The sequence below is a fragment of the Engystomops pustulosus genome, chromosome 1 (assembly GCF_040894005.1).
Source record: "Engystomops pustulosus chromosome 1, aEngPut4.maternal, whole genome shotgun sequence".
NCBI classification, from domain to species: Eukaryota; Metazoa; Chordata; class Amphibia; order Anura; family Leptodactylidae; genus Engystomops; species Engystomops pustulosus.
This window is the reverse complement of record NC_092411.1, coordinates 160,127,875-160,145,216: the sequence shown is the minus strand read 5'-3', so window position 1 is coordinate 160,145,216 and position 17,342 is coordinate 160,127,875. Positions and strand designations below refer to the sequence as shown.

General features: G+C 42.5%; 1 protein-coding gene across 1 annotated transcript in view; it reads right to left on the bottom strand.

Moving 5' to 3' along the window:
* The window catches only part of PTPRS (protein tyrosine phosphatase receptor type S), a 207,897-nt gene that overhangs the window by 115,432 nt on the left and 75,123 nt on the right, over positions 1 to 17,342 (bottom strand). Inside the window, exons 4-5 of the mRNA XM_072113236.1 lie at positions 11,302 to 11,443; positions 7,227 to 7,415 (exon numbers count right to left, since the gene is read on the bottom strand). Coding sequence (XP_071969337.1) covers positions 7,227 to 7,415; positions 11,302 to 11,443 — 331 coding nt within the window. The remainder of the gene's footprint in view (positions 1 to 7,226; positions 7,416 to 11,301; positions 11,444 to 17,342) is intronic.

Sequence of the window (17,342 nt, the reverse complement as noted above, 5' to 3'; positions counted from 1 at the left end):
TGAAAAAGACGGGAATAAAAAAGAATACCTATATTAAAACTAAACACAACTCATCAGAACAGACATCTCCCACACTGGTGGTGGAGAAGTGGTGATCTAGGTATGTTTAGCAGCCTTAGGAACTTGGCACAATGCAGTCATTGGCAGAGAGAGGCATGGAGTAGGCGGTCGCAGGACGGAGGCAACAGTTTCTCATGCAGGTTACAGTACAATTCTGTGACAAGAAAAACCTGTCATATAACCGATCTAGGCACACAGGCATACAAAGCCTCTTAATATATCAGGCAAACTTCTCGGACATCAAGCACCAGCTCTTGATAAATTCAAAGGCTTCTAAGGACCACAGGTTTTTTTGGTTATTATGTCTTGATACAGAAAACCATAATATTTAACTAAAATCTACCATCAACCATGATAGACCAGAGGGAATAAATTATAGATCCAGGCACAGTGACTGTGGTAATTTTCTTATAATTGTTATCCATGGCCTCCCTGCTTCTAAAATCTACTTTAAAAATTAACCTAATGAGCCAAAAGGGCTCTGGTGATTTTAGAAAGAAGGGGCCATGGAAAACACATATAAAATGATTATCACAGTGACATTGCATAGATCTATGAGTAAGTGCCTCTGGTTTATCATGCTTGATTTTGATGATAGATTTACTTTATTTTTCTCATAACAGCCTAAGATAAACATTGTGTATGTATGTATAATGATTCCATTAATCTGGCATATAGTAATTCAGAACGAAGGTTTGAAAAGCATGTGGTGCAGCAGCATACAACTGTTACAAGGGAGGCCGAGAATAAAAAGTTAACATATAGAGGAGGGATATTTTCAGGGCACAGGGCCAAAGCGATAAGGCCATGTGAAGACAGAAAGTGAAAGAATTCTACAGCACAGGAAAAGAGGAAAATGACAACCTATACATTGACACAGACAGAAGGACCTGGGGCAATCTGTCTAAAATGAGGAAGAACCACATGGCTACAATACAAAAAGTCATCAAAGATAATATGAAGGGGGAATACAATGTAAGGGCATTTTAAAGTGTTAGGACCAATGAATTTGCTCAGGAGAACCAAGAAAAATTTAGGATTTCTGAAGCAGCAGAATTTAGGTAATACTGAATAATACTTTAATGCTGGAGAACTAGCTGCAACACAGAAAACTGGTATACAGGCAGTCCCCGGGTTACATACAAGATAGGGTCCGGAGGTTTGTTCTTAAGTTGAATTTGTATGTAAGTCGAAACTGTATATTTAATAATTGTAGATCCAGATAAAAAATTTTTTGGCCCAAGTGACAATTGGAGGTTAAACATTTTTTGCTGTAATGGGACCAAGGATTATCAATACAGACACTTTACAGCTGATTATTGCAGTCTGGGACTATAGCAAAGCATTCAGAGACTTCACCAGAGGTCAGAGGGGTCTGTCTGTAACTATGGGTTGTCTGTAAGTCGAGTGTCCTTAAGTAGGGGACCGCCTGTATAAATTATTTTTGTAATAGTATAAAACAGAAAACAGCAGACCATTACAAGTTATATTGTTCCATATGACTGTTTGTACTCCGTAATGTAGTATTTTATTTGTATATGTCCCCAATGATTTGTAATCATAGGAATATGTTGTATGGAATATGATGACGCTATGTAAATTATTATTATTATTATTAATTGGCCCTGGAATTCAACAACCAAATGCCCTTATACCTAGGATATGTTGAATTTTGACAGTTAAAACACTTAAGATAGGTAAAACATCCAAAGGAAGATACTTGATGCCACATTATAGGAATCATGTTGTATAACACCCAAGCAGAGATAACACTTTCACAGGTGATTAGATGTCAGATGGTCATTCAAAAGGGTGTATATTTATATAAAGAGAGAGCCTCTGTCCATACTTAAGGAAAATCTATCATAAAGATCAAGCCTGATAATCCAGGAACACTTATTAATAGAGACAGGCACTGTGGCTGTGGTAAGCTTCTTATATTTGTTTTCCATGTTATCCTTCTTTCTAAAATCAACTTTTATAAATCATGCTAATGAGCTGGAAGGGCTCTGGGGACATAACCAGAGCATCTCCATCCTGCAGCTTCATAGGCTGTTACAGTGTGAAAGGAGCACTTTCCCTCCCACTTTGTGAGATTACATCAGCAAGAGTGAAGGGGGGTGCCAAGCAGGAGCAGGGGACAGGGGGAGACAGTCTAAAAGCCTGTCCGAAAGCTTGTGAATCTGCAACTCGGAGGGGCTCTGGGAACTCTGGCTTTTAAGGATTTATTTTCTTTAAACCTTACTTTTGTTAAAATTAACAGTTCCTTGTTATAAACCAATAAATATGGGTATAATCTGGAAACACACATCTGCACCCCTGCACTATACTAGTGGCAAGTTGGCTTTTAAGGACCATGTCTGTGCAGTTACATTTTGCCCATATTAAAGAAACAAATGGTGTTCATTGTTACAAAATATCTACAGGAGAGATTTTTGGATGACTATACTGTCTCCCAATCTCACAACACTTTCTACATAATTCAATCTTTGTTGTATAAAAGGATGTTTTCCTTTTTTGTAAAAGGTCAAATTCTTTGTGCTCCAAATGTACGGATCAATAGAAAGTCTTAATGTCTCAGTCTATGAATATTTTCACATAGCAATAGGCGGTAAATGTAACATAGCTATCGTCAATGGAGCACTGTATAAGCCTAGAATAAGAATACAAATAATGGCTGAATATAAAATTAGGAGTCCAAAGTGCTTGACATTTCCGAATTAGAAATTTTGATTTATGTAAATCAACACCATCTCTTTATTTTGAATAATATAAAGATGAAAGGGATTGTATTTCCTATGGACATCTCCCTGGTATCTCCTAGGGAAAAGTGGCTTATAGGAGGCTGCCTACTGTTACTCCCAGGGATCATGAGAGTAGGGTCCAGGAGTGCCTCATGTGAATGAGTTGCTAATGCACATACCTAACTAGAACTCCATTCCCTTCCATCGGACTACCGGGCAAGCTATCTCCAGGCCTCTCAGTGAAGTGAATGAATAACTCACCAGCACTCCGTTCATATGGGTTACCCCACCATTAATCACTTCTACCTTATTCTATAACTAATTTTAAAGTAGAATATCCCATTTAAATTGCATACCTTATATACTCGAGTATAAGCCTAGTTTTTCAGCACAAAAAATGTGCTGAAAAACCCAAACTCGGCTTATACTCGAGTCAAAAAATAAATATATCTAAACTCACCTTTCCGGTGACCCCTGTATATCTTCTGTGCGATCTGTCCGGCAGCGGCGGCAGGCTATATACACTGGGGCAGGGTCTGGCAGGCTATATACACTGGGGCAGGGTCTGGCAGGCTATATACACTGGGGCAGGGTCTGGCAGGCTATATACACTGGGGCAGGGGCTGGCTGGCTATATACACTGGGGCAGAGCCTGACTGGCTATATACTGGGGAGGCTGTAACCAATGCATTTCCCACCCTCGGCTTATACTCGAGTCAATAGGTTTTCCCAGTATTTTGTGGTAAAATTAGGGGCCTCGTCTTATACTCGGGTCGGCTTATACTCGAGTATATACGGTACATCACTATTATTGGTGGACATAAATAAGTAAAATGGGAATCATTATTCTTTTATATTTCCACTGTGTTTCCTGCGATTTCATCCTCATTTTGACTATAAATATTGGTTAAAAAAACTAATCAAACCTGCAATGTTTCCCTGAGAATGAAATGTCTCCCTAGTAATTCTAGTAAAGAAGCTGCGATCCATACAGCTTATCAGCTCATTCTCTTATTTGGGATAGACAAAAGACTATGGCTGACTATGGGCACCTTTACCCGCTAATGCCTGATGCATCCGAACAGGTGCCATACAAACATGCTGCATATTATTTAATGAGGAGTTTCTGAATGTGTACAAATCTTCCACATTTTTTCATTTTAGCCTATTTTAACCCACACAAGCATAAAGATGGCAGGTGCAGATTTTAATAAATGATTCAGTTTCAGGCATTTTATTTGCACAAGAAAGCCCTGGAAATTACACATTGACATGAAGAATCTCCATACAATAATGCCCCCTTTCTGCATTTTAAACTGGGCTTGCATGGTTTTGCACCTACACAGAAAATGCATACATTGCAGATGTAAATGGTTCACATTCATTGGTTTTGCCTTGGGAGAAAATATAATTTAAAAGTAAAAATACGTTGTGGGTAGAGCTGTAAAAAAAACAGAACAATAATTCAAATTCATTAAAACATTTTCACAGTTAAAGGAACTTAAAATTGACCGGTGTTCCATAATAAATGGAACTAGCAGACATGGTTCACATGGTGCCCTATCTGAGTCACCTATGAGCTATGTCATTTTTCACCAGCTGTATAGTGATCCCCTTTAAATAAATCCTGGATAACAGTCTTCTTCACAGCACTAGGCTTGACGCCGCTCTCCCATGACCACATTTATCGATTACTACATTTCCCCTCTGTCAAATGTATGAAATAGATCTTGTATGGACAGGGAAGACAACTTTGGATTCACTAGCACTGAGAAAAAAGTCTGGGGATCTATTAAACACTGTACAGTCTATAAGAAAAGTCTACAGAAAGCTTCTTAGTCTAGGCTTATCTGTAAAATATTCATTTTTAATAGGGCACCATGTGTCTGGTCAGCTTTCACAAAGACATTAATCCAGTGATTGATAAAATTTAGGTTACTCTAAAGTGGCTATTTCATTCAGAAACTAGTACTTGGAAGTAATATGGCACACATGTTAATCAGAAGGCCTGCTGGAGGAATCCTACACACCACCTCATTTTATGTTGCCCTTAAAGGGGTATTCTCATCAGGGCATTTACATTTAATTAAATTCATTTGCCATATGTAAACATTTCTTCAATTGGATGTTATTAAAAAAATGTTCCTGTGTGAAGATAATTTCTCATAAATGTAGTTATTCTTTCCCTTAGAAACGAGATACTTTCCTCGGATACGACCACGTCATACTCTGGCAGCGGTGGCCAGACATGCAGTATTGAGTCCTGCCAAACCACCAGGATTCAGCGATCATTACCACAGGACGGCTGTGCGACATGTAGTAACTCCTGGACATTTTATATACAATAACCTTTTGTTTCTTTGTGCAATCCCTCCAGCAGACGTGGCCGTATCCGAGGAAGCCATCTCGTTTCTAAGGGACGACATGGTTACATTTATGAGAAATTATCTTCACACAGGAACATTTTTTTTAATAACATCCAATTGAAGAAATGTTTATATATGTCAGATTTATCAAACTGAATGTAAGTGCCCAGATGAGAATAACCCTTTAAGGACTGAGGCAAATAAAAACCTGATTCCACTTTTTAAATCCAGCTGCAGCACACAGTCTTCAATTATCGGTCTTCAGGCGCACCCTGCACTGGTTGGGAGGTATGCACCATCTGTTTTAAGATGCACCTTTAAAATACAGTGTCGAATCACTGTATTAAACATGTTGCAAGCACACCCCTTTAGGTGCACATTTTTACTTTCTTGTCAGACATGAAATTGGCTCAAACACTTCTTAAATACACGTGCAAGTTACAAAGACATTGGGGCACATTTACAGTAGTAGAACTAAATGCAGTTTGCTTGTGTAGTGTGCCGGGTGCACCAGATTCAGGATTTCTGGCGCTTCCTGCACTTCACCGACAGAGTGCACCAACTTTTTTCTGGTGTACCTTTAACATAGGGTGTGCGACACAATTCTTGCGGACTTCACATGATAACTCTGTCGGGTGGTCCGACTGAGCACTGGACCACCCCCTAATTTGTGTCACATGATGACTAATACTGTAATAATAATAATTATTATTTATACAGCGCACACAGATTTCGCAGCACTGCACAGAGCTTGCCAAATCAGTCTAGTGCAGCTAAGCCAAAAAAGGTTCCGTGTGACACAATTGTGGCGCAGGCACTTCTTGAATACCTGTGCAAGCAGTTTGCACCTAAAAGAATGTGCAAAGTCTGCCACAAAACCGTTGCATGTGTTGACAAAATGATAACACATGTGTTTTGTAAACGCAATGTTGACAACAATGTAGTTAGGTTAATCTCCTCTTCGGCTGTTTAAAAATGCATGCGTTAAATGCAAACAAAACGCCCGTGCCCACAGCCTTAATAAATGTGCCCCAGACTTATTTAAGTCCCTGCGGCAGTTTTCTGTCTGCACATTCTTTTTAATGCAAACTGTTTGCACATGTAAAGTACTCCATACATATTTGAGTTGCAGCTGCACTATTCCTGACGTGACACAAAATTATGCGCATAAAGGGGAGTTCTTGTGCACAGTTGGACCATGCAACACATTTACCATGCAGAACTGTATCGCACACCCTATGCTAAAGGAGCACCAAAAAATTTTTGGCAAACTCTGTCAGAGCATTGCAGGGAGAAACAGATTCATGAACATGCAACACATTTCATGAATCTGGCATACTCTACACACTCTACAGGCAAAGTGCACATAGTGCAGTTGGAACTATTTTTGATAACTCTGGGCCATTCTTTCTAGTACAAAGTCAGACAAAAAAACTGGTGCAGCCAGTTTAATAGATCTGCCCCATAACTGGAAATGTAAGCTGCATATAAAGATCTGAGTAGGTTATGGGAAAGATATGTTGATTAAATTAAAGAGCATAATAAAAAGTTTGACATGAATAACACAGGATTACCATAGATGTGGTATATTACCATATATTTATATTTTTATAAAGGGCACACAAAAACAATACAATGGCCCACATTTATTAATTTTGTCTCCGTATTGTGCACCCGACTTATGAAGACTGGAAACAGTTTTCTTCTGGTGCACTCAGTTTAACAGGTGCGCGCCACAATTATGTCAGACTTCTGACATAAATGTGGTGCATGGTGCGAATGCACACCGGTACACTCATTTATGTGCACAGTATTGTGTTGCAGCGGACATAGTGCGGCAGCAACAAAATACATGACGGAAACACTTCATAAATACATGTGCAAGCAAGCAGTTTGCTCATGTATTTATGTGCAGTCTATGCCACCATACTGGTACAGACTGTTTAGTAAATGTGGGCCAATTTGTTATTAAAAAGAAAGAACCATATATATGTATTACTTGGAATACAATACTGTCAGTTATGTTGTGAATTCCCAGTACTATTATTCCTCTTACCCGATCTTAGCTGTTTGATTCTTCCTTTACTAGCTCCAGGATCTACTGGGAGAAAGTCTTTGAACCAGGTTATTTCGGGATCTGGATTTCCACTGGCTGCGCACAGCATTGTAGCTGTTCTTGTACGTTCTACAACTTTGAGCTGTGGACCCATATCAATGTTTGGAAAGCCTGGGGGGAGCTGGTCCTCTGTGTTAAATATTGAGAAAAACAGTTTAGAATAGATTCTTAGTACAAAGATAATATTTAGACAAAGACGGATCCTCCCCTTTAGTGCCCGATCTCAACTCACTTCCACTACACAAGCATTAGGCACTTGCTACTACTTCACAACTCTGAAGAAGTTTCTAAGCCCACTTTGTTTGAAGATATATGCAAGTCTGCCACCTCAGACCTAATTTTTGACATCTACATGGTATTGTTACACCCTGATCGGGACGCACTTATCTCACACTCATATATGGCGGGGAACAGATAGTTGGAGAACCTATACTTCAGAAGACATGGCTTGTGATCGGGCGAAGAGCAGCTAAATACTCCTTATGCACCACATACAAGGGAAATCAGTATAAAATAATGCTGCACTGGTATCATATGACCTCTCTTGTACACAGGTTGTTCCCCGACACACCAGAGGTATGTTGGTTCTGTAGTGCAGCATATATTTTGGTCATGTTCCTGGATAGAGCCTTACTGGCAGGAGGCACGGCCCTTCTCTACTCTACGCTACTGTGGTAGATGTTCTACTTGTTGACTACATCCCCTCAACCTACGGGAAAGTGAGCTACTAAGAAAAGTTTGCAAATCCTCACAGCTGCGAGGTGTTTGATATCGCAGTTTTGGAAAACTGCAGCCTCTCTTCGTCCTGGATCTAGTAGACAGTATGGAATCCCCGACAGCCTCATTAAACAACCAGATTGCACTTATTGATAAGATTTGGGAAATGTGGGATTGTTTCTGGAACTGAGGTAGAGAGGAGTGTGATCGAGACATGAGCTGAACCCTCCCTGTTTATTTTTTGCTTTGTTGAACTAAGGATGAAGTAGCACTGATCATTTGCCTCCAAATGTTTATATTGTCTAGCAACTGAATGTTGTCTTGAGCTATCAAATTTGTTTCTAAAAGAAATATATGTTCTCAACATTTTGAACAATATGCAGTGTGTAGTTATGTTGAAAAATGTTTAAAGGGGTATTCCGGGAATATGAACATCTGATATGTAATACAAAAATTAATATAACAAAACTCAATATTTTTAGTCACAAAATATGGGCTTAAATAGTTTGATTTTATGATTTACAAAATCTTATGGGCTTTCTAAAGTAGGTGGAGTTATCACCAAGATGACCACCATTGGAAACTACCACATGATCCTTTAGTTCTCAGTCACTCCTCCTCCCTCTTATGCTCAGACTGTCCTGCTCTGTTACCATGGTAATGATGTGTAACTGCCATCACTGCACATTGCCGCACTGAGATAACATCTCACCACAACCAGGGCCAGCGCTATGGGTAGGCAAAGTGGGCAATTGCCCAGGGCCCCCTGAAAGAGGAGAATCTCTTCTTTGAAGTGAATCTTGAATTGTGTTTCTAGGTGCCATGGTTCCAGAGATATTCAGGTTTAAAGTGAGAATATCAGGTGCCATTTTTATATATAAAAATCACTCCCGACGGCAGTTTAACAGTTAAAAGCTCAGTTTTCCTGACACTTAGAAACATTTAGATTCATATAAAAGAGGAGACTCTCTTCTTTCATAGGAAAAAAGTGAAGGCTCTATGTGTCACAGAGCCAAAGATACAGCCCCCAGAAGTGTGCCCCCCCCCCTCCAGATTCTTAGCCATCAGGCTGCAGGGAGAATTTGCTGCACACAGGAGCTGCTGCACCTCACAGATAATGGAAATATTCACTTTATATGTTACTACATTCTGATAAGGAATAATATCAACTAATGTTCATGTTTTTAACCCTCTCCTATCCAGAACTATCTAAGAACACACTTGCTCTCTTACTGCCTTTTACTTTGTGATAGTTTTTTTTTTTTTGAGAAAATTGACTGATACGATGAACGTTCGATCCTCTTCACCTAATGTGCCGACACATTAACACTGCGACCCAGAATATCTCCATAAAGTTATATGTAACACCAAACACACAAACATGTTCTGGAATAAACTTTTTATATCACACCATCCTTCATTATTTACACCTATGTTATGACGTTCTCACTCTCATTCTTATGAAGCGCGGAGGGTTCTGTTATTGTGCGGCTAATACATTGTCGGATAATACATCTAAGCGTGACTTTTGTTATCTCATTAGAGGGGTTTACAGTTATATAGTTATTATTTGGGTTACCATTGTGTAAGGGAGCGTACAATGATAGATCTATGTGAAGCTCAGTGCAATTTTCTGCAAAAATAGTTTGGTGTCTCCTGTGGATGTAACGTTCCCTTTGCTGCATATTTTGGTGAATATACACATGTGGAGTATGTATGATCTCCTCACATTTTACTGTTTTAGGAAAGTATATTTTCTTTATATAAGTATCTGGATTTGTACATATTTTAGAGGAAATTTTGAATGTTAATTGCCAAATGCATCGCCTGGTTGTCTGCTTTCAAAACTATATAGGTTTTATGGCGTCTTTACTTTTTATTCTGTTTTATTGTTATATTTTGCAAGTTGTGACTGTCTTAAAATTTCTAGCTGAAAAGCAGATATCTAGTTATTTCAGTTTTAGTGATATTATTTATTCATGTGAACATATAAATATGAGGCATTTGTGAACTGTACACATGTCCATCGATTACATTTAGGAGATATTTTCTGTTCGGAGTACATTTTTTGCCATGAAAGTCAAATTTTAAGTATTTTTTATAAAATGTTTCAGTTTGAATCGAAATTGCATGAAGGCGTATATATATATATATATATCATCTATATTATAGTTATGCATCTAGAAATCATATTTATCTTCTATCATAATGATTATAATGAATAATTCTTTATTTATATAGCGCACACAGATTAAGCAGCGCTGCACAGAGCTTGCCAGATCAGTCCCTGTCCCCATGGGGCTCCCAATCTATTCAACCTACCAGTCATTTTTTGGAGTGTGGGAGGAAACCGGAGGACCCGGGGGAAACCCACGCAAACACAGAGAGAACATGCAAACTCTATGCAGAAGTTGACTAGCGCTGCAAGGCTATAGTGCTAACCACTGAGCCACGGTGCTGACCATCATCTCCCTATCATCTATCTATCTCCTATAAAATTTGCCCATATTACAGTTTTTTTTACGATACTAAAGGGACCTCTTACTGGCTGTGACTGGTCATAAAATTGTTTTATTTTGGGGCCCCACTTTTAGTTTTGCCCAGGGCCCCACCTTGTCTAGAACCGGCCCTGACCACAACGCTGGCCATACTGGATGCACTGCAACCAACCGACTAGAGCCAAACGTAGTGGTGATCACATGACCTGCCCAGGCAGATGTAGGGCATGTGATGTGGACATGTGACCAGGGCCATCTTCTGTCCTGTGTCTGCTCCACGTAGAGAAAATCAACGGACTGATTAAAGGACCAATATCACATTAATTCTTCATTACAGTATACGTTAACAGCAATTTTCTGATAAGCGGAGGAGAATTTTAAATAACATCTAATTACATTTTTGCTTACATTTTAAGGACCCATTTATATAGAAATTATGCTTATTCCTGGAATACCTCTTTAATAAAAACACAATTATATAAAATAAAACAATTAGAACAGCAAAGTGGCTCAGTATTAAGCGTGGGGATCCTAGGATATAATGTGATCCAGGGCAGCATATGCTTTGAAGTTACACATTCTCACCATGCTTGTAATTACATGATACAATTCTACTGCTACTCCAATCAGTTCTCAAGTTAAGCAAAGAAAGGATGACCTTATTGGCTTTCTATGAAATTGTTCAAATTGTTTGTATGTGATAGAGAAATTATAATGAAAACATTATTACAAGTGATTAATAGAGAGGTGTGATTTACAAAAGTTGACAACAAAATGTATCAGTCGTGTAGCTTCCGTACCTCGCAAGACAGTAAGTTTGGCACTGACTGTAGCTTCACCATGAATGTTCTGAGCAACGCATTCATACACATTTTCATCTCGGGGCGTCCGAAGAGGCTGAATTCGTAGAACTGCACCAGCTCCCTCATCGAATTCGATTGTCTAGAAGGAAACAGAATCCAGGAAACCTTGAGCTTAATATTTGAAGACAACGTGACTTAATGAGGTCAAGTATTTCAAGTGTTGAACAGAAAAAGATAGATGGGAAAATTATAGAAATGTTAAGCAATAAATATTCCAAAAAAAACAAAAAATAAATGTACTTATGCTTCTTCAACTCCCACTTCCCTCACAGTCACTTTCTTAGTCTGTATATCATCCATATAAGCTTTCTAATGTTACGATACTGTGTGCTTTCTCAATAAAGGTATTGTGATCCTGAACAACTGCTCCCTCCCCTTTCTTCATCTGCATTTCCTGTTATTATGTCTGTTTTAAAGGACATTAAAATGGGTTGGTCACAAAATGAAAGTTTACCAGTGTTAGTACAATTCTTAACAGTGTAATCCATGCTGTGCTTACACTGATAAACATTCTCCTTCTGGCTTCTGAGTTGTTTCTGGAGCTTCCATTGCCATTCCGTTCCCAGGAGGACATCCTGTGAGGGAAGGGTAGCAAATGGAGATCCACACTTCATAGATTACGCGCACCCCTCCAAGCAGTGTCATCATCATAGGAGGCAACTAGAGTTCAGAAACATGGCCAAATGAGGCGAGATGAAAATTTTGCTACTATCAGGGTAGCATATATTAGTTAAGATGATGTGTTTTGAAAGGCATTGGAAACGCATCTGGAAAAATGAATAATCAAACGCAGCATGTGTTGTAAGTTGTAACTTGTGTTTATATTGTTAAGCATTATTAGTAGAGATGAGCGAACATACTCGTCCGAGCTTGATGCACGTTCGAGCATTAGCGTACTCGAAACTGCTCGTTGCTCGGACGAATACTTCGCCAGCTCGAGAAAATGGCATCTCCCGCCGTTTTGCTTTTTGGCGGCCAGAAACAGAGCCAATCACAAGCCAGGAGACTCTGCACTCCACCCAGCATGACGTGGTACCCTTACACGTCGATAGCAGTGGTTGGCTGGCCAGATCAGGTGACCCTGGAATAGACTAGCCCCTGCCCGTGCTGCTCGGATCATTATGTGTCTGGATGCCGCTAGGGAGAGAGCTGCTGCTGGTCAGGGAAAGCGTTAGGCTGTTCTATTAGAATAGTGTTAGGCAGGAGTGACTCTACAAGAACCCAACAGAATAACGTTATACATTTTTTTTTTATTTGCTTGTGGCTGGGCTTGCTGGCACTAGTAGTGCAGCTAGTACCATATTGTGAGGAATTTGCAGGGGGACTTGCTACCGTTGTGTTTAGCTCTTAGTGACACACATATCCACCTCAAACACCAAAGTGGGACAATTTATTAGGGGTTTGATTAGAATTAGGCAGAGTCTGCTGATTTTATTTTTTTTTTACCTTTATTTCATTTTATAGCTCAAACTCATCTTGCAAAGCAGTGTGCTTTCAGTGTAGGCTACAAAATAGCCATAGGAGAACCCCAACGGCTTACTTAGGCTTACAATAGCGTTATATTTTCCTTTTTTTTGTTTGCTTGTGGCTGGGCTTGCTGGCATTAGTAGTGCAGCTAGTACCATATTGTGAGGAATTTGCTGGGAGACCTGCGACCGTTGTGTTTAGCTCTTAGTGACACGCATATCCACCTCAAAAACCGAAGTGGGACAATTTATTAAGGGTTTGATTAGAATTAGGCAGAGTCTGCTGATTTATTTATTTTTTTTACCTTTATTTCATTTTATAGCTCAAAGTCATCAGGCACAGCACAAAATCCAGTTGTGTGCTGTCAGTGTAGGTTAGAAACTAGCCGTAGCAATAGGATAGCATCGTTTTGTTAAAAAATAAATAAATAAATAAATAAAAAAATAAATTAAAAGTTTACACTTTAATTTGGAAAATGTTTAACCCGAGGGCTAGGGGTAGAGGACGAGGGCGTGGACGTGGGTGTCCAACTACTGCAGGGGTCAGAGGCCGTGGTCCTGGGCGGGGTGAGACACCACCTGCTGATGAGGGAGCAGGGGAACGCCGCAGAGCTACACTCCCTAGGTTCATCATGTCTCAAGTTACTGGGACTCGTGGTAGAGCACTGTTGAGGCCAGAACAGTGCGAAGAGGTGATGTCGTGGATTGCGGACAATGCTTCTAGCCATTTGTCCACCAGTCAGTCTTCCACGCAGTCCACCCATGTCACCGAAATCAGCACTCCTCCGGCTCCTCCACCTCAGCCTCCTTCCCCCCCGTCTGCCCCCTCCCAGCAAAATTTGGCATTTGAACCGGCATACTCTGAGGAACTGTTTTCTGGACCCTTCCCACAGTCACAAACCACTTGTCCGGTTGCTGCTGAGCAATTTTCCGATGCCCAGGTTTTCCACCAGTCGCAGTCTGTGGGTGATGATGACATTATTGACGTAGTGGAAGAAGTGTGTAAAGAGGTGTCGGACGATGAGGTGACACGGTTGTCAGACAGTGGTGAAGTTGTTGTCAGGGCAGGAAGTCCGAGGGGGGAGCAGACTGAGGGATCGGAGGATGATGAGGTGACAGACCCAAGCTGGGTTGATAGGCCGGGTGAACACAGTGCTTCTGAGACGGAGGCGAATCCTATAGCAGAACAGGTTGGAAGAGGCAGTGGTGGGGCCAGACAGAGAAACAGGGCCAGAGCTGGTGCATCAGCGCCAAATGTTGCCCGTAGTCAAGCTCCCGTGGCGAGGGCTAGATTTTCAGAAGTCTGGAGGTTCTTTAAAGAAACACCGGATGACCGACGGACTGTGGTGTGCAACCTTTGCCAAACCAGGATCAGCAGGGGTTCCACCACTACTAGCTTAACTACCACCAGTATGCGCAGGCATATGAATGCTAAACACCCCACTCAATGGCACCAAGCCCGTTCACCTCCGGCCGGGCACACCACTGCTCCTTCCCCTGTGTCATCTGCTAGTCAGCCCCCTGCCCAGGACCACGGCCCAAACACCTCCCGTGCGAAAACCCCATCTTCGACTCCACGATCCTCCACAGCATCCACCAGCGTTCAGCTCTCCATACCCAAGACGCTGGAGCGCAAAAGGAAGTATAGCGCAACCCACCCACACGCCCAAGCCCTCAACGTCCACATCTCCAAGTTGCTTAGCCTGGAGATGCTGCCCTATAGGCTGGTAGAGACCGAGGCCTTTCGAAACCTCATGGCGGCGGCCGCCCCTCGGTATTCGGTCCCCAGCTGCCACTACTTTTCCCGATGTGCCGTCCCAGCCCTGCACAAGCACGTGTCAGAGAACATCATCCGTGCCCTGACCAACGCCGTTTCTGACAAGGTCCACCTGACCACGGACACGTGGACGAGTGCTGGCGGGCAGGGCCACTATATATCGCTGACGGCACATTGGGTTAACTTGGTGGAGGCTGGGACCAAGTCTGACCCTGGGGCTGCTCATATACTGCCGACGCCGAGGATTGCGGGGCCTACCTGGGTCCAGGTCTCAAAGGCCTACTATGCCTCCTCCTCCTCCCACCCCTCCTCCACCTCCTCCGAATTACCATCCGTGGGCATGGCGCCATCAGTAGGTAGCTCTAGGCACAGCAGCAGTGCCATCGCTAAGCGACAGCAGGCGGTGCTCAAACTGCTGAGCCTAGGCGATAAAAGGCACACCGCCCAAGAGCTATTACAGGGCATCACGGCGCAGACTGATGTGTGGCTGGCACCGCTGAACCTGAAGCCAGGCATGGTTGTGTGTGACAACGGCCGTAACCTGGTGGCGGCTCTGCAACTCGGCAGACTGACACATGTGCCATGCCTGGCCCATGTGTTAAATCTCATAGTTAAGCGTTTCCTCAAGACATACCCCAATCTGTCTGATTTGCTCACGAAGGTGCGCCGCATCTGTGCGCATTTCAGGAAGTCCAGCACAGATGCTGCCACTCTCAGGGCAGCGCAGCGCCGCCTCCAACTGCCCGCTCACCGACTGTTGTGCGACGTGCCCACGAGGTGGAATTCAACATTAACCATGTTATCCAGAGTTTACCAGCAGCGCAGAGCGATTGTAGACTGCCAGATGTCAACTTCCACCAGAACTGGTAGTCAGGTCAGTCAGCTTCCTCAAGTCTACAATGAGGAGTGGACGTGGATGTCTGATATCTGTCAGGTGCTGAGTAACTTTGAGGAGTCAACACAGATGGTCAGTGGCAATGCCGCCATCATCAGCCTCACCATCCCGCTGCTTGGCCTGTTGAAAAACTCTCTGGTCAGCATGAAGTCGGAAGCTTTGCGCTCGTCACAAGAGACGGGGGAAGAAGATTCCCTTGTTGATAGCCAAAGCACCCTTAGGTCTGTTTCTCAGCGCATATCGGAGGAGGTGGAGGTGGAGGAGGATGAGGATGAGGAGGAAGAGGAGGAGAATGTTGGCGAGACACAAGAGGGGACCATTGTTCAGTCCTTCACTGTTCAGCGTGTATGGGCAGAAGAAGAGGAGTTGGAGGAGTTGGAGAAGGAGGAAATGGGCAGTCAGGCCAGTGAGGGGAGTGAATTCTTGCGCGTTGGGCCTCTGGCACATATGGCAGATTTCATGCTAGGCTGCCTATCCCATGACCCTCGCGTTCAAAGAATTTATTCCAGCACCGATTACTGGGTATTCACTCTCCTGGACCCACGGTACAAGCAAAATCTTTCCACTCTCATCCCTGGAGAGGAAAGGAGTGTGAGAATGCATGAATACCAGCAGGCCCTGGTGCACAAGCTGAAACAGTATTTCCCGTCTGACAACGCTAGCGGCAGAGGGCGTACTTCTGCGGGACAAGTAGCGAGGGAGAGTAGGCGAGCAGGCAGCTTGTCCAGCACTGGCAGGGGTACGCTTTACAAGGCCTTTGCCAGTTTTATGTCACCCCAGCAAGACACTGTCACCTGTCCCCAGTCTCGGCAGAGTAGGGCTGATCTTTACAGAAAGATGGTGAGGGAGTACGTAGCTGACCATACCATCGTCCTAAATGATCACACAGCTCCCTACAACTACTGGGTTTCAAAGCTGGACATGTGGCACGAACTGGCGCTGTACGCCTTGGAGGTTCTTGCCTGCCCTGCCGCTACCGTGTTGTCCGAGCGGGTTTTCAGTGCAGCTGGTGGCATCATCACGATAAGCGTACACGCCTGTCGACTGACAGCGCTGACAGGCTGACGCTTATCAAGATGAATAAAGCCTGGATTTCTCCGCATTTTCATTCTCCACCAGGTGAAAGAAGCTCAACCTGAATAATGTATGCACTCCTCCTCCTCATTGTCCTCCTTCTCCTCCTCTTTGTACACTAAAGCATAGGAAACTGGCTATTTTTTGCCAGGGCCAACTGGCTCTAGCTATAGTACTCTATGTATTTAATTTTTCTGGAGGGCCACCTACCCGGTCCTCTGTTTTAAGCAATTTTTGGGCGTGCCACATACAGGCACTCAATCTATTTAATTTTTCTAGAGGACCACCTACCTTCTCCTCTGGTTTGAAAACTTTTTTGGACTGCCACATACAGGCACTCAATTTATTTAATTTTTCTGGAGGAGCACCTACCTGCTCCTCTGGTTTGAAAACTTTTTTGGACTGCCACATACAGGCACTCAATTTATTTTATTTTTCTGGAGGAGCACCTACCTGCTCCTCTGGTTTGAAAACTTTTTTGGACTGCCACATACAGGCACTATCCAAATTAAATTGTCTCCATAGCAGCCTCCACATGTAGTCTTTTTAGCTGGCTCCACACGTTGTCTCCATTGCTACCTCCACACGTCATCGCCATAGCTGCCTCCAAAAGTCGTCCATATAGCTGCCTCCATACATTGTCTCCTTATCAAACGAACTGTGTCAGGCAGAATTTTGGGTTGTTTTCATGGATTCCACATCAAACTTGTTAACTTTGTCGCCACCCTGCTGTGTAATCCACAAAATATACTGGCAAACTTTTATC